Source organism: Emys orbicularis, chromosome 7 (genome assembly GCF_028017835.1).
Source record: "Emys orbicularis isolate rEmyOrb1 chromosome 7, rEmyOrb1.hap1, whole genome shotgun sequence".
NCBI classification, from domain to species: Eukaryota; Metazoa; Chordata; order Testudines; family Emydidae; genus Emys; species Emys orbicularis.
Genome location: NC_088689.1, coordinates 13631194 through 13658112, shown reverse-complemented (window position 1 = coordinate 13658112; position 26919 = coordinate 13631194). Strand labels below are relative to the sequence as shown.

General features: G+C 40.2%; 1 protein-coding gene across 1 annotated transcript in view; it reads right to left on the bottom strand.

Moving 5' to 3' along the window:
• The window catches only part of ATRNL1 (attractin like 1), a 1044719-nt gene that overhangs the window by 522327 nt on the left and 495473 nt on the right, over positions 1 to 26919 (bottom strand). Inside the window, exons 22-24 of the mRNA XM_065407744.1 lie at positions 10247 to 10341; positions 7061 to 7139; positions 5586 to 5743 (exon numbers count right to left, since the gene is read on the bottom strand). Coding sequence (XP_065263816.1) covers positions 5586 to 5743; positions 7061 to 7139; positions 10247 to 10341 — 332 coding nt within the window. The remainder of the gene's footprint in view (positions 1 to 5585; positions 5744 to 7060; positions 7140 to 10246; positions 10342 to 26919) is intronic.

The window sequence follows — 26919 nt, the reverse complement described above, 5'->3', positions numbered from 1 at the left end:
ATCTGCTATCACTGAGAACAGTCTAGATCCATCCTCTTTGGACCCCCCTTTCAAGTAGTTGAAAGCGGCTATCAAATCCCCCCTTATTCTTCTCTTCTGCAGACTAAATAATCCCAGTTCCCTCAGCCTCTCCTCATAAATCATGTGCTCCAGCCCCCTAATAATTTTTGTTGCCCTCCGCTGGACTCTTTCCAATTTTTCCACATCCTTCTTGTAGTGTGGGTTCCCAAAACTGTAGTGTGGGTTCCAAATGAGGCCTCACCAATGCCAAATAAAGGGGAATGATCACATCCCTCGATCTGCTGGCAATGCCCCTACTTATACAGCCCCAAATGCCGTTAGCCTTCTTGGCAACAAGAACACACTGTTGACTCTCATCCAGCTTCTCGTCCACTGTAACCCCTAGGTCCTTTTCTGCAGAACTGCTGCCTAGCCACTTGGTCTCTAGTCTGTAGCAGTGCATGGGATTCTTCCGTCCTAAGTGCAGGACTCTGCACTCGTCCTTGTTGAACCTCATCAGATTTCTTTTGGCCCAATCCTCTAATTTGTCTAGGTCCCTCTGTATCCTATCCCTACCCTCCAGCGTATCTACCGCTCCTCCCAGGTTAGTGTCATCAGCAAACTTGCTGAGGATGCAGTCCGCGCCATCCTCCAGATCATTAATGAAAATATTGAACAAAACCAGTCCCAGGACCAACCCTTGGGGCACTCCGCTTGATACTGGCTGCCAACTAGACATGGAGCCATTGATCACTACCCGTTGAGCCCAATGATCTAGCCAGCTTTCTATCCACCTTATAGTCCATTCATCCAGCCCATTCCTCTTTAATTTGCTGGCAAGAATACTGTGGGAGACTGTATCAAAAGCTTTGCTAAAGTCAAGGAATAACACATCCACTGCTTTCCCCTCATCCACAGAGCCAGTTATCTCATCATAGAAGACAATTAGATTAGTTATGCTTGACTTGCCCTTGGTGAATCCATGCTGACTGTTCCTGATCACTTCCCTCTCCTCTACGTGCTTCAAAATTGATTCCTTGAGGACCTGCTCCATGATTTTTCCAGGGACTGAGGTGAGGCTGACTGGCCAGTAGTTCCCCGGGTCCTCCTCCTTCCCCTTTTTAAAGATGGGCTCTATATTTGCCTTTTTTCCAATCATCCGGGACCTCCCCCGATCACCATGAGTTTTCAAAGATAATGGCCAATGGCTCTGCAATCACATCCAACAACTCCTTTAGTACCCTTGGATGCAGTGCATCCGGCCCCATGGACTTGTGCTCATCCAGCTTTTCTAAATAGTCCTGAACCACTTCTTTCTCCACAGAGGGCTGGTCACCTTCTCCCCATACTGTGCTGCGCAGTGCAGCAGTCTGGGAGCTGACCTTGTTTGTGAAGACAAAGGCAAAAAAAGCATTGAGTACATTAGCTTTTTCCACATCCTCTGTCACTAGGTTGCCTCCCCCATTCAGTAAGGGGCCCACACTTTCCTTAACCTTCTTCTTGTTGCTAACATACCTGTGGAAACCCTTCTTGTTACTCTTGATATCCCTTGCTAGCTGCAACTCCAAGTGTGATTTGGCCTTCCTGATTTCACTCCTGCATTCCTGAGCAATATTTTTATACTCTTCCCTGGTCATTTGTCCAAGCTTCCACTTCTTGTAAGCTTCTTTTTTGTGTTTAAGATCAGCAAGGATTTCACTGTTAAGCCAAGCTGGTCGCCTGCCATATTTACTATTCTTTCTATACATCGGGATGGTTTGTTCCTGCAACCTCAATAAGGATTCTTTAAAATACAGCCAGCTCTCCTGGACTCCTTTCCCCCTCATGTTATTCTCCCAGGGGATCCTGTCCATCAGTTCCCTGAGGGAGTCAAAGTATGCTTTTCTGAAGTCCAGGGTCCATATTCTGCTGCTCTCCTTTCTTCCTTGTGTCAGGATCCTGAACTTGACCATCTCATGGTCACTGCCTCCCAAATTCCCATCAACTTTTGCTTCCCCTACTAATTCTTCCCTGTTTGTGAGCAGCAGGTCAAGAAGAGCTCTGCCCCTACTTGGTTCCTCCAGCACTTGCACCAGTAAATTGTGCCCTACACTTTCCCAAAACTTCCTGGATTGTCTGTGCACTGCTGTATTGCTCTCCCAGCAGATATCGGGGTGATTGAAGTCCCCTATGAGAACTAGGGCCTGTGATCTAGCAACTTCTGTTAGTTGCCTGAAGAAAGCCTCGTCCACCTCAGCCCCCCGGTCTGGTGGTCTATAGCAGATTCACATCACGACATCACCCTTGTTGCTCACACTTCTAAACTTAATCCAGAGACTCTTAGGTTTTTCTGCAGTTTCACACTTTGCAATGCTGAAGTCAGCTGTGACATTAAAAAATAGGAAACTTGTCAAAGCAAAGACTCATAAATACTTCGCACCGAGTACCGTTAGGGAGTACTTTCATGGCACATCAACACTTGGAATGTAGTATTCAAAACGAGATATGGAAATATATAGGGAGAAACCACAAAGCTGGCACAAACAAGTGAATTAAACTTCAAGTTACGTGTAAAGAGTTTTGTTACTTGTAAAATCATACCAGAAATACTAGTAGCTGAAATGCATATCTTTGAAGCATACCTTCCATAAAAGGTGAACACACTGCGAGCATTTACTTCCCAGAAGGTGGGTATGTAAGTCTCCTTTTTGTAGTGTATTGCTTTGTTTTTAGACAATAAATTTGGCTATGTTTGGTTATTTGGTCTCTTGAACAAACTGTGAGTGTAGTCAATCAATTGGCTACACCTTGTAGTCAATACTCTAAAGCATATTCCAGTTCCAGAAGCAGGGCAGTCATAATCGGAGTCCCACATAAATATCAGTTTACCGGGTGGCTAGTCCTGCTAACGTGCTCAGCACTGTACTGGGGCAATGGCTAGTAGGGAGGATGGTATCTTTGCCCCAGATGAAAGTAGAGGTGATTTAGCCAGCCCCAGGACACTATGGTTACTCGTAACTGTAAAAGTTTTCGCAAACAAGAACGGCAGTGCTATGTGCAGGTAGATACAAGCCATCCGTACAGGAGTGGTGGGTACTGAAGTTGCCAGTGTCGAGAGGCTCGGTGTTGAGGGATCAGGACTGGGTGACACCTGAAGCTTGACTGAGCTAGTTCAGAAGCACAATACTAGTGCCTGAGAAGATGCCAGACAGGCCCATTTTAGGCCTTAAGCCCTCTATAAGAGAGGAAGGATGAGGGGATCTCTGCCTTTTCTTGCTAGACCTGGAGAGGGCGACCTAAGTCTCTGCCTCTTGGCAGAATAGTGTTCCTTCCTCCCAAGAGAAATAGGCACCTTGCATTACCAACATTAAGCAGCATCACAACATCACACAATGGGCAGATTTTAAACCCAGGAGACTTTGGCTCTGCCATAAGGGCTGGACATGTTACTGGGAAAGTCACAGTAGAGAAATTAAGAAACTATTGTTTTTTGTTTTTTATAATAAAGGGCATAAAAGACTAATAACTATGACTCACCAATACTAAACATCTCAACAACTATTTATAGTACAAAGTATTAGTCGCACAGTGAGCAAGAGAAACAGACTCTGACGCCTAGGGCACAAGTGCAGCTTCAACAAACACTGCTGGCCAAAAAAAAAAAAAAAAAAAAGAGCTTGAGTACATGGGGTACATGCACTCCAAGAGTGGAAAATATATGGACAAGCACTCAGAGAAGAAGAGAGAGTTTGAGGGGGACTTATTCACTCCAAGAGCATCCCAAGCTATGGTGGTTTGCCCAGACTCTTGGTTGTTAATGCATGGGGAAGGGAGAATACTAACATGCTATCAGTCTGCAGTGGTACTTAAAAATAGGATCTCACTCACTAGGCAAAACCCCACATTCATTTATAAGTCAAGTGGTGGCCATGCTTGATATGACCAGGTCAGCAATTCCAGAAGTTGGTAGTTTTCATTCTCTCTTACATCAGTATGCCGAAGTTTTAGAGCAGAAACATGGATGAGACGATCAGGTATTTTCAGGTACTGATTTTGTCTTTCGGTTTCTTCTTCCTCAAGATTGTGGGGTACTGCATCCCCCGTGACAACGTAGATCTTCAGGCAGAGTTCACGGCAAGCTGGCATGGTATTAGATGAACATTATAGGATTATGTCTTCTTAATAATGTTTGTCTTAGAAGGGTGATTCAGGTATCCTCAGCTCTTGCATTATGAGAGAAGAAATGACCGGTTGACTCATACATAGGTTATATTATTTAAGAGTGCCAACCATGAGGGATTTCTGGCAGAAGAGGCAGTCCCATCTTCACACAATAGGTCTGGTGCATAGGAGAGAATGCCTGACTAATTTTAGGCTCACCCAGTGTTAGAGAATATACAAGCTAAATGGTGATGTTTCTGTGTCAGGTTCCTTTATGGTCTGAAGGTAATTGTTTTAGCCCATCGTCCTGAATCTAGGCTCAGTCCAGGTAATCAGGGTCTACTCATAAGATGATTATTATGGATGGGTGAAACAGCTTTTGCACTGGATAACCCTAACTTGTATACCCAATTAGCTTGACTTGGAAATGGTTATGGGATGCTTGTAGTGATGGATGCCATGTACTTGGCTGATTTGTGGCAGTACTGCTAGCAGGAAATTTGGGCCTGTTGTGATGGATTAAGTAAAACACAAGGGACTTGGAAAGCCATATGTGATTTTAACAATTTATTCTAAAAATAATTCTTTAATGAAATTGAGGCTGTAAGCCTTTCATCCAGATACCTTCTGAAATGTCCTCTGTGGGATGGACAGACACTCAGCAATCCAAAATGCAGCTATATTAATGAAAGCTAGAAAGATCCCTGAAATTTCTAGCAAAAAACCACAAAACAGTATAACAACTACGGAAGAATCTCACACCTTAGAGGCCTGAATTGAGAGAGATACTCAGTGCCATCAATTCCCACTGATATCACTAGAAATTCAGGGTATTAAACACCTCACTGGCTTAAATCCCAAAAGAGAAAATGAATTCTAAATGAATACACCTTTTACCAAATGTTATGTCTCTCTCACCAACAGAAGTTTACCCACTAAAAGATACTACCTCACCCAACTTGTCTCGCTAATATCCTGAGACCAGCACAGCTACAACAATGCTGAATACAAGCTGTCACACTATAGTACAGCACAGACATTAAACCTTTAACCAATTAAAATTCAATTAGTAAGAAAGCTAATGGTTTACAAAAACCTAATCAGAACATATATTATAGTTATGCACTAATTTTTACCTTGAGGGTACAATTGAGGATTAAAAATCTCATTCATTTTGAACAAACATTTGTAAACAAAATAGTCCTCAATACAAATGTCATAATTAATGGAACATAAATAAACAGGAGTAAGTCATTAGTCATTTGGAGGTACTCCAGTTTGCAGAAAGACTAAATATATACAACAAATCATACTCTGGAGAATATATTATCTACATAATAATCATTTCTGCAGTCTCCATAGCAGTGGAAATATTCATTTAAGTAACAAAACAAAACCTCTCACAATCACCAGGAGTAGTAAATGGCTTAATATTTACAACTAACCTGTATTTTGATTGGCCAGGAAAAATTGCTGACATACACATAGAAAGTGATGTTTGGGTTACTCCGAAAGTTGAATTTTTCACAAGAAAAGCTATCTGTAAATTCCTTGATATTAGTCTTGGAAACAACAGGAATCTCTTCTCCAGATATTGTTCCTGCTAAAAATATAAAGAAATATTAAATTATCATAAAAGGGGCCAAAGTAAGTTTGCTCAGGCACCTGCAATTTAACTTTACTTGAGAGTGCTTGACATTGCAACCTTAACATTCTTTTATAATTTTTTTTCTGTTTATTATATATTATACATTAAACATACAAGTATATGACACACATATATACACACACATAGAAAATTCACACACACTTCCATGCCAATTTCAAAAGATTATGAATGATTCATAAAATTGATGGAAGATGTACTTTGATATGAGTTTTATAGCAAGCTTATCCCGGTTAACTACACAGCTAATACGGTTTCCCCTAGTAATTTACATCCCATTTCAATAAAAATTCATAGGTTACTAAAGTGTGGAAATTGAATTTGTCTACATTTTAAAATATTGCTATACTGTTTCAACTGCTCTTAGAAACTTGAATAATAAACCAGATAACCATATATCATTTATTGTAAACCATAAGGCTTCTCACCAATTCTGTTTGATCAGGGCATTGCTGACTTAGTAAAGTAAAAAAGATGATCATGGAAAAAAATAGAATTTGCTAGCAAAGATATGTTAAAACAAAGCTTTCAAGACCTCCCATAAAATACTGTTAGATGCAACTAAGTGCAAAAATTCTCAAGAATATGTAAGTTCTTTAACCATCTTTAAAGGCCTAGTTTTATTCTTTTTTTTTAAAATGTACATTTTAAGTTGTAAGCATTGTGCTTCTCCTTGGATATATTTTCAGAAAGTCAACAGAACCAATTCACGGAAACTTCCTAAATAAAGCTTTTCTTCCTCTTTATTAAAGCAAAAGGCATAATGGGGTTCAAAGTTTGGGAAAAAACCAGATAAGCAGCTCCTTTTATCAGCATTCACAGATGAATTTTATTGTTTGATATCGATATTAAGGTTAATAATTAAATTTTTAGCTTGAACACTGAAACAAAGAAATTAAAATCTCAGTCTCCCCGGTAATTTAGGAAGTAATTTATCTTAATTAAAATCACAGCATTTCATAACACTGCCATTTAAAAAAATTAAATAGAGTACAAGCTTTTGCTACCAAAGTAATTTTAATTGAATAGAAGAGAAAGTTAACATGTTAATGAAGCTTTGTTCAGATTACAAATTATTATCTGAATTTTAAGTAATATTATTAATACTAGCATAATGATAATAGTAAAATAATACATTTTATAAAATTTTATTACTGAAATTAGCAACAAAGAGGACAATTATGTTAAAATAGCTTAAACGAACAGTTCTTGAGACATACAGGGCAAAGACATCATGCCAAAATGCTTCCTTACCTGTAGAACCAATAGACCATGTAATATTGAGGTTAAAGTTGTTTGATGCATTAATTGATATATCCAAATTTTTGTTTGACTAGATATAAAGAAAAGATAACATTAAAATTAACAAAATATAACAGAAACATACTGCACTGAATGTACCTCTATTGTACATAATTAAACAAACTTTTTAATTCTCCCCCTTTTTCACATATCTACTGTAGACTGCAAACACTGGGCCCAGTGAAGTCAAGAGCAAAACTCCCATCGGCAGGACATGACCCTGAGATATAACTTTCACCAATGATCTTGTTTTATATTACAATCCAAATCAAGAAACACTATTTTTTGAAAACTAAAAAACTCAGCCTATACATGAATAAAAATATTCATAAAAATTACTTGTCTTGCTAATAAAAATTTGCTCAGTAAAGGATATTCTAACATATTTCATCCAGTCTATACTTAAATGATCCCAGTTAGTGGGTTTCCACCACTGTCATAAAATCATAGAATATCAGGGTTGGAAGGGACCTCAGGAGGTCATCTAATCCAACCCCCTGCTCAAAGCAGGACCAATCCCCAACTAAATCATCCCAGCCGGGGCTTTGTCAAGCCTGACCTTAAAAACCTCTAAGGAAGGAGATTCCACCACCTCCCTAGGTAACCCATTCCAGTGCTTCACCACCCTCCTAGTGAAAAGGTTTTTCCTAATATCCAACCTAAACCTCCCCCATTGCAACTTGAGACCATTACTCCTTGTTCTGTCAGCTTCTATCACTGAGAACAGTCTAGATCCATCCTCTTCGGAACCCCCTTTCAGGTAGTTGAAAGCAGCTATCAAATCCCCCCTCATTCTTCTCTTCTGCAGACTAAATAATCCCAGTTCCCTCAGCCTCTCCTCATAAGTCATGTGCTCCAGCCCCCTAATCATTTTTGTTGCCCTCCGCTGGACTTTTTCCAATTTTTCCACATCCTTCTTGTAGTGTGGGGCCCAAAACTGAACACAGCACTCCAGATGAGGCCTGACCAATGTCGAATAGAGGGGAATGATCACGTTCCTCGATCTGCTGGCAATGCCCCTACTTATACAGCCCCAAATGCCGTTAGCCTTCTTGGCAACAAGAACACACTGTTGACTCATATCCAGCTTCTCGTCCACTGTAACCCCTACGTCCTTTTCTGCAGAACTGCTTCCTAGCCATTCAGTCCCTAGTCTGTAGCAGTGCATGGGATTCTTCCGTCGTAAGTGCAGGACTCTGCACTTGTCCTTGTTGAACCTCATCAGATTTCTTTTGGCCCAATCCTCTAATTTGTCTAGGTCCCTCTGTATCCTATCCCTACCCTCCAGCGTATCTACCGCTCCTACCAGTTTAGTGTCATCAGCAAACTTGCTGAGGATGCAGTCCGCGCCATCCTCCAGATCATTAATGTCTTTGGTAGACTATATATACTGTAGTAACCTTCACTTTTAGAAAATATTTTCTGACTCACACACAGAACTAACTTTGAGATAAGATTGCTCAGATTAATTTCCTGGGAACATAATCACCACAAATCAAGGAAATCACCCTTTATAGTAAACTAACACCAAAAAACATTCACAGAATATCAGGTCCACCATAAACTTCATTTCATTTCCAATATACAACCATCCAAAATGTATACATCCAGTTCTTTTAAATCAGAGTCAAACATACAAGCTTCACTGTGATTACAGGCTCACAGCCTGGCAGGGCCTCAAGCCTCTAGCCAAGATTGATGCCCATATGGCATTAGGGCCATTCGCTCATTCACTTTGTAATTTTGATTTGACTCAGAAAATTTCTGAACAGTCTCTGCTGCCTTTTACTAAGTTTTATTTATTTATTTAGGGTTATTTTTGTGCCACTTTCCCATCATCATAAAGTGAGACTGAGATTCCTGAGAAGTAGGAAAACAGTAGGAAAATATGTCCTCAGTACTACACAGAAGCTATGTCTACACTGCCCAATAGTTTCGGCTACAGGGGTGTGAATAGCAGTGCACACCAAAGAGCTGTGCTGTAACTCCCCCGTGTGGACGCTGTGGGTGCGAACTAAAAGGTTCGTAGTGTAGTCCTCTTCAAGCAGGACTACATTAATGCAAAGTAGGAACCTTTTAGTTTACACCCACAGTATTTACATGGGACAATTACAGCTCAGCATGCTCCTGGGTGCACACTTCTATTCACACACGAGTACTCTGAACTGTAGGGCAGTGTAGATGAGCCCTAAGTGGCAAATGAGATGAGACATCTTAAACATCAGATCTTCTTATCATATAATCTATGTGATGCATCATCATAATTATCCTCTGCTGAAAATTCTCTGGTTTAGGTCATGAGGACACACACATTAAAATATAACTCAATTTTATACATATCTAGGGATGGGTATTTTGTGACAAAAAATTAGCTACTGCAATCTTCCCTACCATAGCTGCCACTCTCCTTCCCCACCTTCTGGAACCCCTGACCTTCTTCATCCTAATTCTGAGAAATGTCCTGACCAGATCAGGCCAGAGGGAGGCACCAGATGCCAACACCACCTCAACCAGCTCCAGAAGCATCCCAAATACCACCTGGGATGTGAGGCTTTGTCACAGCCTCCCCCCTAGCCTCCCCATATACCCTTTGTGTGCTCTTTTCCTTCCCCACCTAAGAAAAGTCTGGCTTAGTCAGACAAGACTGTGTATTTTGCAACAACAATATAAGCCTGTAACCAGAAAGGTAGCTAAAAGCAATACCCTAAACAGCCCAATGCTGGTACACGTCTGCCATGTTTTGGAGTTGCTGATCAGACCATGTGCTATGCCTGTGTTGCAGTGAGGTTGCAAGAGGACAACAGAGAACAACAATGCAAACCTATTTGTTTAGATTTGCTCCTCTAAAATGACAGAAATATAATTTCATAAGTTATATGAATGTTTTAGAAAGCTGCAATATCAAAAATATGGAAACTGAATTTAGAGATATTTATCTCAAGTACACCTACTTTTCAGAAAGTTAAAGAAGTTTAAAGATGGGTCTTGCATAGAAGTCAAAGAAAGTCCAGTGATGTCAACAAGTTTTGGATTATCCCTAGATACCTGACAGGTGCTTGGCAGCGCTAAAATCACAATCAAATACAATGGAAAAGTTTGAAGAAAATTACATTAGGATTGATTAATTACATTTCTCACCTGTTCAGGGTTTGCTATAAAGTTTATGGCAGTGAAGTGGCGATCATCTTCTTGTAATAAGCTGAAGGTAAACTGGTAGTCAATCAAAAGGCTGTCTGTAGGCAAAACAGATTGTAAAAAAACTGCCAAGTAGGATTCTGGTGCACATATATTTTTAAAAATATTAAACGTACTGTAGTACCTGAACATTTACTATTACTTTTACTTCAAATATATGGAGAATGGTAAAGGTCAGAAAGTCATTTGGCATTTCAATGTTTATGTATTTGTCACCAAACAATCTGTCGGTGCAGTCAGAAAGTATGAACTTACGCAAAATAGTCTAAACTGAGAAATAAGAATTAGCATAAAGATTCAAAAGTTGTTTTTCACTAAATTATAAATTGTACTATTACCAAGATAGTCGTGCCTCCTGAATTAGTACGTTTTTTCAAAAGGGCCTATAAAATATAGTAGGAACATTGTCAGTTTCCAGATTTTTACACTGAAAAATGGTTTAATTTTTTGTTAAAAATGCACTTAAATGTTTTAGGTTTATTGTAATACTTGCATGGATTTTACAATGTTCTGCAACTGAATTATATAGATGTTACAATTACTAAGCTTCACAGTACCGAAAAATAAAAGAACTGTCTCTACAGTAAAGGTGCACACAGGTATGGTGCTGTAGTTATACGGCTAATAATGAAGTGGTACATTGGAATTTTAGCACCAATAGTACACCATACCAGTATACCCCATTGCAGAACTGCTGCAGTTCTATGGTGAAATCTTGGCTCCATTGAAACAAATGGGAGTTTGGTCATTTATTTCAAAAAAGATTTCCTCTATAATATCCTTCATATCGATAATAAATTTTACCACCAAGTCTCATCCTACTAAAGGAAAGAAAGGGAATGGAGGTTGTTTAGTAGTTCCTTTTTATACCACTTTCAGGCAACAATATCCAACAATGATTTTTGGTGTCCTCTAATCATACCTCTTTCCATGAAATTCTGTTAGCCACTAATGAGCCTCATCTTACATATATAAAACCTATATTCCTCTGAACAAAACTAGTAACAACTATTAAGGAAGTAGAAGGCAGGGTCAAGGCAGGAAGAAGTTGTATCAGTCTCAGTTGATGCTTTTCTGTTGGGTCTGATGGCATCTTCCTGCTATTGACAGAAGTCTTCTGTGCAGTACTATAGGGAATCTAGGTCATGATCTGAAACCTGGCATTTCCTTACAGTACTCTGTGGCTGACCAGATTGAGTAGAAGTGGTGAGTGGCAGTGCAGTGGACTCAGCATAGAGGCAGGTGCTTGTCCTGTCTTCATTAAAAAAGGGGAGCTTGAGTAATGAGCAAAGTGCAAAACGACAAGGGAGAAGGAGAGGAAGGAGGGGAGCGGCAAGGAAGGCTTAACTAAATGGTACAATTGCACTTATATAGTTTTACAAACATAATTAAGAAAGCCTTGCTATCCCTCATGATAGGCTCCTCATACAATTACTAAATATTATGATCCCCATTGATTGTATAGGTAGATAAACAAATGTAGGTAGACAAAGGGTAAGATTGTCATCCCTACTCCAGCAACTTTATGCCAAGTAAAAGGGCTAGGAGTGATGCAAAAGGGCTCTCAAAACCCTGGGACCAGCCAACAGACAACAATAGGCTGCACTCTCCAGTGTAGGGATGTGCTGGGGACACAGCAGAGGGTGGGAGGGGCATATCAGGAACAGGGCCACAACACAGCACTGTGGAGAGTCTGGGCAGTGCTATGGACCATAGCTAGAAAGGGGCAGACTGCTATAACTTAGACTGGCCTCCAGGGCTGTTAACGTTACACCAGGAACCATGGAGCAGCTCAGAATTTGAAGAATACAAAGATGGCTTAAAGACACTACAGCCCGCCACTTGGCCTTTTGCTGTGATCTCTTAGAGGTGCAGCACAGAATCTCAGCCAAGAAGCTTAAGTGACCTGCACAAGATCACACAGTGAGAGGGTGAGAGTAGACCCCAGGCCACATGTGTTCCAATGAGATTTTGGCATCTTATGTGCACATGACTTTAAAAAGTAAAATAAAATAAATAGAAGTTGAAAAGCTACATTTAATCTTTTAAAATTGAAGTTACTTAGCAGTCAGCAAAATAATTTCCCAGAAATACATATTTTTCAATTACTTCAAAATATTTAGCTTTTCATTGTCTGTTATACCATAAAGATGAATATTTTTTCCTTTAGCTATATGTCAACATCATTAATGTTAGCAGCTTCACAGATACTGTGTTACTCTCATTTAATCTGTGTTTGTAAAGTAAATGCCAAGGGAAAAGGATCTTGTTATTCAGGAAAAAATAAAAGCCTCTCCCAATGGCAAAAGATGGTGAACTAGATAACTCCCCATATCTTTACTATCTACAATAGTTTACAACAAGACTTCCACTTTTTTCTTGGCCTTGCATCTGCAACACAATAACCATAAATTACCAAAGAGAATAAAAATTGGTTTTATATGGTAACATTTTATATTCAAAGCTACGGCTATACTAGAGATCTTACAGCAGTGCAGCAACACCCATATGAGATAGGTAAGAAATTAAGGGATTCTGGACACTCAGCATATTCTGGACATTCAGAGTATCAGAGTGTGAACCAACTGCCATGCTGCTCAGTAACACATTTATACTCTAAAAGAATGATTCCAAGCAAAACAGCGTTCACTGTGAGTACGAGTTCCAGTTATATTATGGGATTCAGATCTGTTGTATGAAGTATTTTAAACAAACAGAAATTACATTAATTTAAATTACATACAATATTTATCGACATTGATTCCTTGAGATGAGAATTAATATGTACTTATATCAAGTAATTTACACTAGCTGAGGATCTGGCTCCATATACTTTTGTTTCTGTTGCAAGTATGTATTAAAACAACTATGATTTCAGCGTCCTTAACCTTTACTTTTCATGAGCCTTTTTTTGTGTTTATAAGAGACGTGATCACAACAACAAATTACTTTAATTAGGGAAAAAACCTGCATTGATCCCAATTAAATGGAAGGTAAGAATCTTCCAGTGTAACTTTCTGCAGCAGGGGAAGAGAGTGAAAATGCTGATAGTAAAGCACTCAAACAGCATATACAATCACCACCACTCTACCACCTGTAGTTCAACACCAACTAAAAGGCACTCTTACACTGCTTTATCTGTCTGGCCTGCATCTCATTCAAACAATGGTTATTTCCAAGTAAACTTTAGGATGAATAAGTTGGCTTCTAGATATCACAGCCCAACTGAACAAACAATGCTGTTACTTGGCTAAATCCTCTCCACATTTATACAAATGGAGCATGAAGTAAAAGGTAAAAACATACCAGCTGCTCATCACATCTATAAGGCTATATAACAAAGAAATAAGTTTCTCAATGCAATATGCAGAATTATAACATTATGTTGTTTTATTAGGTTCCAACAGATAATTTCAAATTTGCTGGAAATGAATGATTGATATACTTTATGTTCCCCTTTGACAGCTTGATTTCTTTTTGCTCTTTTACTAGGTAAAGATGACTTGTAAGTGTGAATATGACATTATCATTGCTTATGTTTGTGTGTTTAAATTGAGATGTTTAAATGTTATATTGTATTACTTTGTATTCTTAAAGATAAAACAATATAAAAGTGGAAGAAAAATTATATTTTTTATCAGGACCATGAGTTTCAGTTCTGTCTGAGACACACTTTCCCCCATCCAAATTTAATTCCCAGCACGTTTTTCATTCACAAAGTGTTAATTAGCTATAATGATTTTCTAAAAAGACAAGGCTATTAAATGTCTTGCACGTTGCATAGATTTTTCTCTTAACTATCGAACAAATTTTAACAAAGAGTGTGAGACATAAAAATCAATGTTATATTCTTCTATTTGTAACAAAACTTTTGAATTTTTAGATATTTTACATAAAATGGCCTATTAGTATTTTATTTATTGTTACACTTTCAACGGTTTAAAAGCTCTAGAAATCTGATGTAATATAGACAATCTTCTATCAATTTTATACTGTATCTGTGAAATCTTTATTTTGTATCTGTTATTCATTATTTTTTTTTTCTTTCTTCGTTCTACTGTCATATTTGTTTCTGTTCTCTCACTGCACCTATTTTAAAAATATAATCTCATTGCAGGACATCGGAGTTCCACATTCATTGAAGCAGACTCTAGAACCTGGGTTTCTCACCCCAGTGAGTCCCCTAACCACCAGGCTATATAGTCAGACTCACTGGCCCAATAAGTATTTATACAAAGTGGAAAAGCTTCAACTGGGGGGAGGGGGAGAGGGAGAAGAGAGAGAGACCCCCCCACCCCCCACAGAATATCCTATCTGCCTGGTGGTTGAGGCACTCAGATACAATGTCGGAGACCCAAATTTAAATTCCCTTATCCACATGAGGTAGAGTGGAGAATTGAACCTGGGTGCCTCACATCCCAGGTGAATGCTCTTAACAGTAGGACTATAAAATATTATAAGGGGAGAACTGGCAGCACCACCACCCCCTTCATTTTTTGAACGTTGCCTAAGTCTCTCTGTGAATCTAGCTCCCCCCTTCCAGGTTTTTTTGGCTAAAACTATTCAGCAAATTTGTGTCAAATTCGTGAATAGTACTGGTTGCCCCAAAATAAAATATTTTTCACCTAGCTCTAGTAATCAGTCACTTACACCGTTGCAAAGCAAGGAAAAATGATACTAAGTCAGAATAGCAGCATTTTAAATCCACTTTCCAGTGATATGCATGATTGCATAAGGTGCAGGGGGCATTGGAGAATCAGGACCTTCATCTACACCATATTAAGCAACATCACGTCAGTAATTTCTATGATCAAATACAGCTGGGGCTTATTGTTGTAATAGCCTTTTCACAATTTTGTTTTGAATTCTAAAAAAACCTTGACTACTTCCTCAATTAAGAAAGACAAAAGAATCATTAGAAACAATTCAACATGCCAGTAATAAACTCATGTGCAAGTACAACAATAATTAGGCAAAACAAAGTAGCCATTTAATTAAATAGAAAAATAAATTTTAAAGCAATGCTTTAACTTCTGCATTGCTATTTATTTTTAAAGCGCTATTTTCCCTCTTTGATGAGTGCACATGACTCTTGATAAGGTTAATGAAGTTTTGTGCATGCATGAATAGACCTATTCTTCTAGTCAAGTCTTTGTGAAATATTTCTTAACTTCATTCTTTTGGTGCTAATTATCATAATATCTGATGCTTCACAAACATTAATGAATTCACTGTCATGAAACAAGGGGATGATATCCCCATTTTACAGATGGGGAACTGAGACACAGAGAGATTAAGGACAAAATTATCTAATTTTGGGTGCCCAATCTGAGATACATAGAACCTAATTTTTCCAGACTACATAGCATTGCAGAGCATTTTATATGTTCCAAGCACAACTCCCATTGATTTCAGTTGCAGCTGAGAGTGCTCAGCACTTCTGCAAATCAGACTCTAGGGTCTCAGGTCAAGCAGCCAGAAAATAAGGAACACACAATTAGGTACCATCTCTGAAAAGTTTGGTTTAAGTACCTTGACTAGAATCACATAGGAACTTTGTGGCAAAGAGAGGGATAGAATATGATTCTCCAGGGCATCATTCAACTGCCTTAACTATGAAATCTTCCTTTCTCGCCCTACAATCCCCTGCCTCATTCACTACACACCTTCCTCAGCATCCACTGCGGCCCCTCCTGCTTTGGCCAACATCCCCCACAAGTACTGTGACTTCTCTGATGTTTCTGACAAGGGGAAGGTAGATATCCTGCCCCCACATCAAACTTACGATTGCCCAATCGATCTCTAGCCTGAAGCCAAGATCCCATTTGGTTGGATATAGGCCCTCTCCAAACCTGAACTTTGGTCTCTCTCCACGTGTACTTGCAGGAGAAACTTCAGAAGGGTTTCATCTGCCCATCCACATCTCCAGCAGGTGCTCCCATCTTTTTCATTAAGAAGAAAGATGGCTCCTTGTGGCCATACATGCACTGACTATTGGGCCTGAACAAGGTGACCATACGAAACCGTTCCCCCTTATCAATGAGCTCTTAGATCAGCTCCACGTGGCCTGTATTTTCACAAAGTTAGATCTGCATGAGGCTAATAACCTGGGGCGCATGCAGGAGGGAGATGAGTGAAAGACCACCTTTTGTACTAGATACAGCCACTACGAATTTCTAGTCATGCCCTTCAGAGTATGCAACACTTTATGAACAATATATTCGGAGATATGCTAGACCACTTTGTCATCATCTACCTTGATGACATTCTAATTTTCTCCAAAGACCTGGCTCTTCACAACCAGCATGTGCGTAGCATTCTTGAAAAACTATGCCAGAATCATTTATATGCCAAACAGGAGAAATGCAGTTGAATTCATTGGATATATCATCTCCACTCAGGGGCTGGAAATGGACCTTCAGATTGGGTGGCACTGAAGAATGTCCAGAGAATAGATTATTTATTCCAGGATTCTCTGCTTTGGCCAGCCCTCTTACAGCCTTGATATGAAAGGGACAGAATGTTCATAGTCCCCAGAAGCACAGGCTGCCTTTGATAATCTGAAACAGAAGTTCATCACAGCCCCCATCCTGATCCACCCAGACCCCGCCAGACAGTTCACAGTAGAGGCAGATGCTTCAAACTTCATACTGGGGCAGTCCTTTCCCAACATGCTGCTCCAGATGGTCGGCTTCACTGATGTGCCTTTTACACAAGAACACTCACTTCCGCTGAGGTAAACTATGATGTTCTGGACAAGGAATTGCTGGCTATCAAGGCAGCCTTTGAAGAATGGTGCCATCTTCTGGTGGGTGCTAGATTCCCAGTCCAAGTTCTGATCAATCCTAAAAATTCATAATACTTAAAAATGGCCAAGCACCTGAACCAGCAGCATGCACTCTGGTCCCTCTTCTTTATGCAATTTGAGTTTGTGGTCACCTACGGGCTGGGGACAAGGAACAGGAAGGCAGATGTGTTGTCACAAAAGCATGAGTGCTACAAACCCAGTGAGGAGACTACATCCACAATATGCAAGCCTCAAACTTCATTTCCTGCACCATAGCCTCCGAACTGTTATCCTCCATCCACATTCAGTTGCCTAGTGATCCCTTGCAATCCAAACCTTTCGAGCCTTGGACCATGACCAGGACCAGACCTCTACAGGCTTCACATTCCAAGATGGGATCTTATACCATGAAGGACATATCTATGTGCCTGAAGAGGCCACTCGCTTCGAGTCCTATAATTCTGCCATGATGCCCCCCTAGCAGGCCACTTCGGTCGTTCCAAGACCCAACACCTGGTTTCCAGGAACTTTTAGTAGACGGCTATATGCACCTCTGTTGCATCCTACATGGAGTCCTGTGACCATTGTGCCTGTACCAAGACCCCTCTGTTAAAGACCACTGGGTCTCCTCCAGCCCTCACCTACTCCACCTCAGCATTGGGCCATCGTTTCCATGGATTTTTTGTGGAATTACTGCCTTCCCAAGGCCTTGACCACTTAACTAAGATGGTGCATTTTATTCCATGTCAAGCACTTCCCTTTGCTCAGGAGACAGCCCACCTGTTTGTGAGCAACATCTTCTGTCTCCACGATTTGCACTTGGGAGTGGTGTCTGACTAAGGATCCCAGTTTATTTCCCACTTCTCGTGAGAATTTCTATGCCGCCTGAGTATCAAGACCTTGACCTCAACAGCCTATCACCCCAGCACCAATGGGCAGACGGGGTGGGTCATTCAGATCCTCGAGCAATACCTATATTTCTTTCTGAATTATCATCAAGATGATTGGATGTCCCTGATCCCTCATGCCGAGTTCACATACAGCAATGCCATACATGCCTCCACCAAGCAGACTCCCTTCTTTGCTAACTAGGGTTTCTATCTTTGTGCTCATCCAGAGATCTCTGCTGAATCCTCAATGCCTGCTGTTACCAAACTCAGAACCTGCATCCGGCAGGCACACCAAGAAGTCCAGAGGCAGTCAGAAGTCACCAAGGCTAGCTATAAATGGTACGCCAACTGGTCCCACCTGCCAACACCTGGTCTTGGAGTAGGGGATAAGATTTGGTTGTCCACCCAGAACCAGTGATCATCTCACCCCACTGCAAAGCTGGACCACAAGTACCTGGGGCCCTTCCAGATCACCAAACAGATTAACCCAGTTACCTTCAAGTTGCAGTTACCAGACTCTCTCAAGTTTCACCCCATCTTCCATGCCTTACTTTTAAAACCATTGTTCCCCAGGGTGATCCCCAGGGTACAACCTGAAACTGGGGTACCACTGTGCCCCCTTAGCTCTCCAGCCTGGGTTGTCTCTCACAATGCTTTGCTAGTGACAAGCAGTAAACCCCTCCAGGCACTGTTATCACAGCACAACAGCATGTGGAGCCTCACACCCAGCTAAATTGCATGAATGCTCCCTGAGCCACTCAAGAATCACAGAGAAAAAGGCACCAGCAAATCTCCCAAGTCCCCAGCCTTAAATCCCAGAACTATACCATCCTGCCCTGTTAAGAAACCTGACCAGTGTAAGTTTATTATCCATTCTGCCCCTTCCTCGATGTGAGCGGACACACACTAGCCTTTGCAATCTGAGCTGAGATTTCCCAAGCACTTCAAGCAAAACACACAGTTTTAGGTAAAACATAAAACACATTTATTAACTACAGAAAGATAGATTTTAAGTAGTAGGCACAAAAGGTCAGAGACAGTTACCAAAAAAAAATAAAAGGCAAGCGTGTAGTCTAAATCTTAAACCTTATTACGTTAGGCAATATTTGGATCAAGCAGTTTTTCTCACCCCACTGGATGTTGTAGGTAGGTTATAGTTCTTAATACACAGGCTTCCCCTTTAAGCCTGGGACCAGTGTCCTCATCTTAAGTCTTTGTCTTCTTGTTGCTACCAGCATAGGAGGGGGAGAAGAAAGGCAAAAGCACGATGTCCCCTATTTTATATCCTCAGTCCATGTGCCTGGAAAGCACTAGCTCAGATATGTTCTGGTGGGCTTTGCTGAGTCACAGAATTGAGAAATTCCCCCATTGTGTGATGCTTGTGCATCCCCTTAAAGTATTGTAAATCCCTTGTTTACAACTCCCCTGCTGATTAATGGTTGCTTAACACTCTCCTGGGAATGGATCATCACCTAGAAGTATAGACTATCAAACTTACAGCATATTCCTGTAACACCCATACAGCAAAATCTCATAACTTCATACGCACTAATTATATACATATTTGGACAGAACAATGGGTTTCAGCAGATCATGACCTTTCATATGATATCTTACATCGCATGCTTTATATGAAATATATCATAATTATATGATGGGTTGATATGGGGGTTCCAGATAGCATCCATCAAGAACCCTTTCCTACTCCATACTGCTCCTCCTCCTCCACTTATAACCATTCAGGGCCAAGAAGAATAAGTGGTTCAGCAGATTCTAGACTCTCATCGGGTCTGGGGAAACTACAATATCAAATTGACTAGGACAAGTATGGCCAGACGAGTGTTCATGGGAACCCACAGACCACATCCAGGCCCTGGACCTCCTGCAAGTCTTTAATGCTTACCCTGAGAAACCAGGTTCCAAGACCCCTAGACAGTGCCTTTGAAGGGGTGGGGGGATACTGTGAGGAACCATGGCCTGCAGCATAGCTAGTGTCCAGGCAGCCTCATCAGTACAGCTGGTCTGCAGCAGGCTGCCTGAGTAGATGGCTGCATACGCCAACAGGCTGGCTCTTAAGCCAGCAGCAGCTCACTGGCTTCTCAAGGCTCATATCCAGCACTGTGCCTGCTCCTGTGTTAACGTGTTCCTGCTGCTCCTGCCTTGCACCCAGCCTTGACTCGGTCCTGCCTCTGCTTTGAACCACTCCTTGTCTGCTATCCTGCTCACTCCAGTTCCTGACCTCCGGTTTGGCTCCTGATTACAGCTCGACTCTTGGCTTGGGGCTCTTGATGACTGACTCTGGCCACTAGGCCTGTTGCCGACTCTAGTCACTAGGCTAGACCTCCCTTATCCAAGTTGGCCGACAGTTAGTAAGATTACAGTTTGATGTCCCCACAACAATTATGCGGGCGAAACCACACAACTATTATGCTCTTGAATGAACTCACACAGAAAAATGATAAAAGACAAAAACACCGTCACTCGTAGGCGAACATTTTTTATAAAATGATCACTCCATATCTGACCTCACAGACACTGTCCTCCAAGGAAACCTGCATAACACCTTCAAAAGACAACCTTGGGAGTTGAAATTCATAACTTTGCTAGACATTACAAACCATGGTCTGAATAGAGACATTGGTTTAATGTCTCTTTACAACAATCTGTAAGCCACTAGCCCTCCTTTGTCCCATGACCCGGGAAATGTTACTTGCCTACTTCTATGCTCAACAATCTATTCCAACCCGTATTTAGCTGCAACACTGATTACCTTTCCCAGACCTGAAGAAGAACTCTGTGTAGCTCAGAAGCTTGTCTCTTTCACCAACAGAAGTTGGTTCAATAAAAGATATTATCTCAGCTACCTTGTGTCTCTCATATCCTGGGACCAATGCAGCTACAGAAAAACTACAAACCGCCTTACCAATGTTATTTTAACATAGGATTGTCTGTGTGTAATTTCCTATGTTTTTAAAAAAGCAAACTTGAAACAAAAAACAGAAATTCATTCACATGACATCATATTGACATTCATATGGGTCATCACTGGTAGGCTGGAATCTTTAGATCCACCACAAAAGAGCTCAGCTATTTGAGCGAACAGAGTAATTAATAGCTGTAGTAGTCACCCCTCTATGTGGACCAGCACTAGAAGGGGATGTGTCATTCTGCCAGTGGGTTTCACAGATATTTGCTGACAGCAGAGGAATGGTGAAACTCAGAAATCTTGGGTTGTATTCCAGGCTCTGGAAAGGAGTGTGCTGTAGTGAGCACAGACTCTTTTGCCTATTCCCCTCAATCATGATCCCTTCTGCCCTGCTGCCTCCTCCTCCTGTTCGTCCTGTCTCTTCCCCACCTCGGCTCTTCATCAGAGTCCCAGTCTTGTCCAGCTAGTCTTACTCTCATGCTTCCAGACTATCTGTACCAGTCTTCTTGTCCAGCCATTCTCAGTTTCCCTCATTCTGCCTCTTCATCTCACATGTCTCTTCCCACTCCATCCTGGCCTCTAGTACTGCCCACCCATGACCATATTCCTGCTCCCTGCTGGCTCCCAGACCCAATCTCCCTCTCTCAGCTCCTCATCCCTGGCTCCTTGTCTCAGTCTCTCTGTCCAGCCAGTCTCAGTTCTCCCCACAACACCCTGATTTTTTCTCAGCCTCATCCCACTTATTGGCTCACTCCCCCTCACCATTTCATTACCTGGCTCCCAGTCTCCCTGCCCAGGCAATTGTAGTCTCCCATCCACCTACTGCTCCTTGTTCCAACCTTTTCTTTTCCACTGCACATGGTCTTCTTTTGTCTTCTCTGCCTCAGAATCAAGTAGCTTCCTCCTCCATGCTGCCCGGGGCTAGCAAGGGAGTCATTAAAAGCATAAGAGAGTGTGTCTCCCTGCTCTCAGTTCAGCTGCCCAGGCCCAGACCCAGCAGCTCAGTTGCAATTGCAGGGAAAGTTCTACTCAGCCTCAGGCTGGAGCATACATAGTGCAGACACGATTCTTTTCAGGGAATTTAGAAGCTAAATTTCCCAAAGTCTCAACTGAGCATGCACAAACTGTTTATTTTAAAGGCTTATATAATGCAACCAAATGTGAGCAGATTTTCACTGGATGTCCAAAAGCACCTCTCTCACACAGAGACCACCCGCCGTCCAATTTCAAGTTCCTGCTCCAAAGCATTGGAATGCTAGAAGTTTTCAAAGAAAAAGTCAACAGAATTTTTTAACATGGGCATGTTTTCCCCGGTATCATTCTTGGAAACAGTGGAACTGTTGGCTAAAACTTTCCCCAAAAATTCAGCCGGAGGCAGACATCCAGCATGGAAAATTTCAGCCCAAATGGTTAAGGCAAAGTTATAAGCAACTGAAAACAGGGTCTTATAACGAGAAGTGTGGGGCAACTTTAATAATAGGTGGTGTTACAAACCCCAGCTATCATATGATCAGGCTCCTGGCTCCCTTTTTGACTTTATAGATGTATAGGTGCCTATCTTGCAATCCGTAGATGCTGAATTGCTGGTGCTCTTAATCCACATTGTTTCTCACCCACTCACTAACTAAAAGCAGGCCTATTCTGGAAGCTAGGCTTGTGGACACTGAAAGATTTTACTGAGAGTGGTTGCTCATTGCCAAGACAGGAACTGACAACAGGCAGTCAGTCACCAGAATTGATTGGAAGAGGCTATACTGGCAATGTTTCTGGCTGCAATAGAGGGGATAAAAATTGGTTGAAGGGCACAAGAAAGATAAAAAGTGGGGATCCTTTGAGGCAGTCACATAAAACAAGAGGCCTACAATGAAAGGGGGTTTCCTGAACAATGGGGTTTTTTAAATGAACTGTTAAAAGGCAAAATTGTTATAAAAGTTCTGTTGTCATTCCAACAGATAACACAGAGCATTCAAATAGTTCACTCTACATTTATTTCATATATTAGTAAATTATACAGTCACAATGGATATAGGAATTCCTTATATTATTAATTAACATTTGATTGGAGATGGTACTCAAGAGGTTAAACACTACGCACCCAGCTTCTTCCCATTCCATGTCGGGATTGGGGAAAAGGGCACACTAGAGGCAAAGTGCTATGAGTTCCACTACATCCTTGGTCTGTGCAGCAGATAGCTGCTAGTAAGGTAAATTGGAGCAGTATTTTCACCCCCAGGCACCCTAAGATCAAGGGAAGGGAAAGGTGGCTTACAGCTATGTAAACTTGGTGTAGCTGGGAATTAAGCACAGTTGGTATGTTTCTCTCCTTAGTGAACTTTTCCCCTGAATTATCTCTGGTTTCTAGAAGGTAGGTAATAAACTACTGTTTGATAATTCTATTTATTATAGCCAGATTATTTCTTTTCATTCCTAGAATGTTTAAATTATTGTTTCACTGACCACTTATTTTACTAGATTAAGAAAAGATTGCAGCAATCTTATCATATTGTACTTGCCCACTGAACTGGGTATTCATGTTTTCTTGAGGGTTTTTTGTTGGTTTATGTCGAATAAAATATGATCAGTTTTTCCACAATCGTCACCATTGTGGTAAAAGGCAAATGAGAAGATTCTGTGCCTCAGCTGGTACATTTTCATGACAATTCTGTGTGACTGGATTGCTGTGACTAATTTTGTGAATAAAAAGGCAAATTGCCTTTCTGGGGGGAAAAAAGAATCAAAGAATAGTGCCATGCTATTTTTATTTCCTGAAATCTCTTTTAAAGTTATAGTAGGAACCTCCTTCATCATTCCAACGCCAGCCTTGTCACAGGCAGTCTTCCCACATTTTTCTATTTAGGGCACTCTCTATTCATGCTAGTTCTACAAGGCATATTTTCATCTATTTATTGTACAAGGCATTTTGTTTCTCCTTTCTGCACTTTACAGCTATTATTCTGCATTTTCATTACGAGTTTGTTGAGTACAATCTTATTCATATTCACAGCTATTTGCAGAAATTTGGCTTTTGTGACTGAGTTTCATTATCAACTGCTATAGATCACATTTGACACACAAGTTGGGTGAGGTAGTATCTTTTATTGGGCCAAGTTATTTTGGTGAGAGAGACAAATTTTCGAGCCACAGAAAGCTCTTCTTCAGGTCAGTTTGTCATGATCTGTAGATCATGTTTGTCATTTGTGACCAAAATATATCTCTGTCACACTTGTACCGTATCTAAATTAGGGTTACCACCAGACCTATTTCAAACTAGGATAACTGATTTTTGAACTTTCCCTGAAGTTCCTTCATTCATGCCTTAACTCCCTTACATCTAACACACAATGTGTAAGCAGCCAACTGATCCTCACTATTACCAGGTATGCGTCAGTGTCCACCATTGTATATCTAATGTAACAAACATGGTCATCTGCTGTGCAACTTTTACTATTGCCTATCTTATCCACTTGCATTTCTGATGAAACATACTGCCAGGGGCATGAGTTTCAAAAGCCACCAGCAGCAACAGCATAATCAACACAAAGTATCGATCTATCATCTTTCATGGAAGAGGGGAGGGGTTGTCAAATGATGTTTTTTAATAAAATATGATTAATATAATCAGAGTTTTCAAATTAAAAAAAAGCAACAAACAGAAGTTTGTTTTTTTAAGAGTTGTAACAGGCTGAGTGCTACAACAAGCAACAGGAACTAGTTCCACAATAGTAGAGCATAGTTAGCAAAGACCTTTGCTTCCAGAGATTTTTAGATGCAACTTGGACAGACCTAACAGCTTGTTGATTCTCATCCTAAGGGAAAGCCCCTGATATACAGAAAGCAAAGTTCTGTCAGATACAAGGAACTGTAATCATTAACTATTTTAAAAGTAAGTAATACATCTTTGAAATTAATATGACATTGTCGGGGTCTTAAAACTGGGGCAATATTTTCAATCAGGTGAGTTCCTGTAAGAATACAGGCTGAAGCATTCTGGACAAAATATAAGCAAATGCGCTAGCAAATAAATATTGCAACAGTCCAGTCTTTTCAAAAATGAAATAATCATATTTAATATTCCAACTTTCAGCCATTATGTAAAGGTCTTAATCCTGGTGACAATCTGAAAATAGTTGAAAAAATTATACCACCAGAAAACAAGAAAATACATTGACAAATCTTATTATCAGTATAAATACAAATGTTATACTAGTGTTTGCTGTAAGAAATATTTTTAAATGGCTGCTTATGATCTCTGTTCAACAGCACTCGCAATTAACTAGCAATATTTTTATTTTAATTTAGTAAAATAATGTGATGATACATCACATAGCAGTTAGTTATAAAAGATAATTCTACATGATGATTTGCTGGAAACATGACAGCTATCAAATAAAATTTTCAAATATCTTTCGGCACTTAGGAGTCTAAATCCCATTGACTTTCAAGGAAACTTGGACTCCTATGTGTCTAAAGGTCAGATTTTTAAAGGTTGTAGGTACCTAAAAATATAGTCAGGCACGTAGTGGGATTTTCAAAAGTGCCTAAGTGTCTCACTCCCATTTAAATGTTTGAAAATCCCACTAGGCACTTGTCTTCACCTTTAGGCTTCTGAGTACCTTTAAAAAGCTACCCCTAAGTCACTTATGAGGGTAAATCCCATTTTCAAAAATCACTTTGGTACTTTTGCAAATGATGCTCATAATATAAATCTTTCATCAATAAAAAAAATCTCAGTGTATTTTTTCCTTAAAAAGTAGCACCTAGCAATAAGATGCAGATGCAGAAGAAGTGTGTTCTGAAATGGCACATGGGACTTGTGACTGCCCATTACTTGATTTGGCTTTTGGGGAGTTTCCATGAGATAAGAGGACAGGAAGTTGATTATTTGAAAATTTGTGTGTGGAGCAGGGAGGGGCGAGACAGCAAAAATCGCTCATGCAACTGGAAAAGAAAAATAAATTAATCACCAAAAGAGATTTGATTGATACTGACTTAACAATAAACGTATTTTATCTGTTTTAACATTCTATTATTTGTTACAATGACTGTGTTATGTACACTACTGCAATATAATAGGCCCAATGTTGTGTATCCTGATTTTTATTTTATTCCTTAAGACACATTATATGTGCATGGCAGTTAGTTGTGAACTGCATGTTCTGCTAACTGTAATGGGAAAATGTTTGAAAAAATACACCCATTTTCTGTTTGTGACCATAATTTATCCTCAAGGAAAGGATGTATCTATCTTCTGAGAAAGTTAGTGAGTTGAGTAAAATTTTGACGGTATTTTCAATCCTGCTGCTATAACGTTCAACTTATTATACAAAACCTATAAATAGTGTATCTTGATTTATCCCAGAAATGCATATAAATATTTCCCCCTAAAATTAATCAATTTCCATAAAATAACCCCGAAAAATAGCAAAAATTAAAACCCACCAAAATTCTTACAGAGTGCATGCACTTCTGCACGTACCCAAGTTCACCATGCAGAAGTTGAGGCTGGTTCTTTAGCACTGCAGCACAGACCTCTACCATTTGAGCTAAAGGAATATCCATTAGCTGGTTGTAGCAATAGTAGGTCATATCCTCTAGTAGATCAGGCATTAAAAGGGGATACAACACATTTTGCGAGTGTGCCACAAGTTAATTAAGATGACACTTAATGTTAACTAGACAATAAGTAAAAATATTTAATTATAGTAAAAAAGGTGGATTTACTGTTAAAGGGTGTTGTTTTAGTTGATTCTATGAACAGTAGCATGCTAATTTTAGATTAGGCGCACATGTCTGTTCCATTAGAAAAAGGATTATACCCATTCTCCTCATTTAGGGATTGATCACCCCTAACTCCATCATTTCATCTTAGAATGTGAGTATCAGTGCTGTGCATGGTTATATTGCAAGGCCTGTTTGCTTAACTATTTTATATTAAATAAAGTTTTTAATTTGATCACTTATTGTGTTATTCTCAGTCTTCCCCTAAATTAAATTATCTGCAACCACCCCAAAG